Source organism: Phaethon lepturus, unplaced genomic scaffold, assembly GCF_000687285.1.
Source record: "Phaethon lepturus isolate BGI_N335 unplaced genomic scaffold, ASM68728v1 scaffold28034, whole genome shotgun sequence".
Classification (NCBI taxonomy): domain Eukaryota; kingdom Metazoa; phylum Chordata; class Aves; order Phaethontiformes; family Phaethontidae; genus Phaethon; species Phaethon lepturus.
The window spans coordinates 4,683-5,006 of NW_010532981.1; the positions used below are offsets into that span (position 1 = coordinate 4,683).

Here is a 324-nt window from a genome sequence, read left to right on the forward strand (position 1 = left end):
GTACACAGCCAAGGACGCTGGTGGGAACCCCAAGGTGAGCAGGAGGGGCACATGTCAGTGGCATGCTCCCCTTTGCGTGCAGGTGCTGCACGGTGCAGATGTGTGTCCCAGACAGAAACCCAGGGTAAGTGTGCAACATCCCTGTCGGGAGGGGAGCGGTTGCCCACCTTCCGTCACTCTGGCTCATCCTTGCAGCAAGCTGCCCACACCCAGGAGGCTCTGGAGGAGGCCATGCAGATGATGAAGGAAGCGGCAGAGGACCTGACCACCACCCTGAACGAGTCAGCCAGCTCTGTGGGTGTCGTGGGGGGCATGGTGGGCTTC

At 62.0% G+C, this 324-nt stretch overlaps 1 protein-coding gene across 1 annotated transcript in view; it reads left to right on the plus strand.

The window, feature by feature from the left end:
* LOC104619239 (talin-1-like) overlaps positions 1-324 on the plus strand; it is a gene marked incomplete at both ends in the record, with an annotated part of 12,695 nt that overhangs the window by 4,679 nt on the left and 7,692 nt on the right. The window contains 2 exon segments of the mRNA XM_010285040.1: positions 3-34; positions 196-315. Of these exon segments, the coding sequence (XP_010283342.1) occupies positions 3-34; positions 196-315 (152 nt within the window).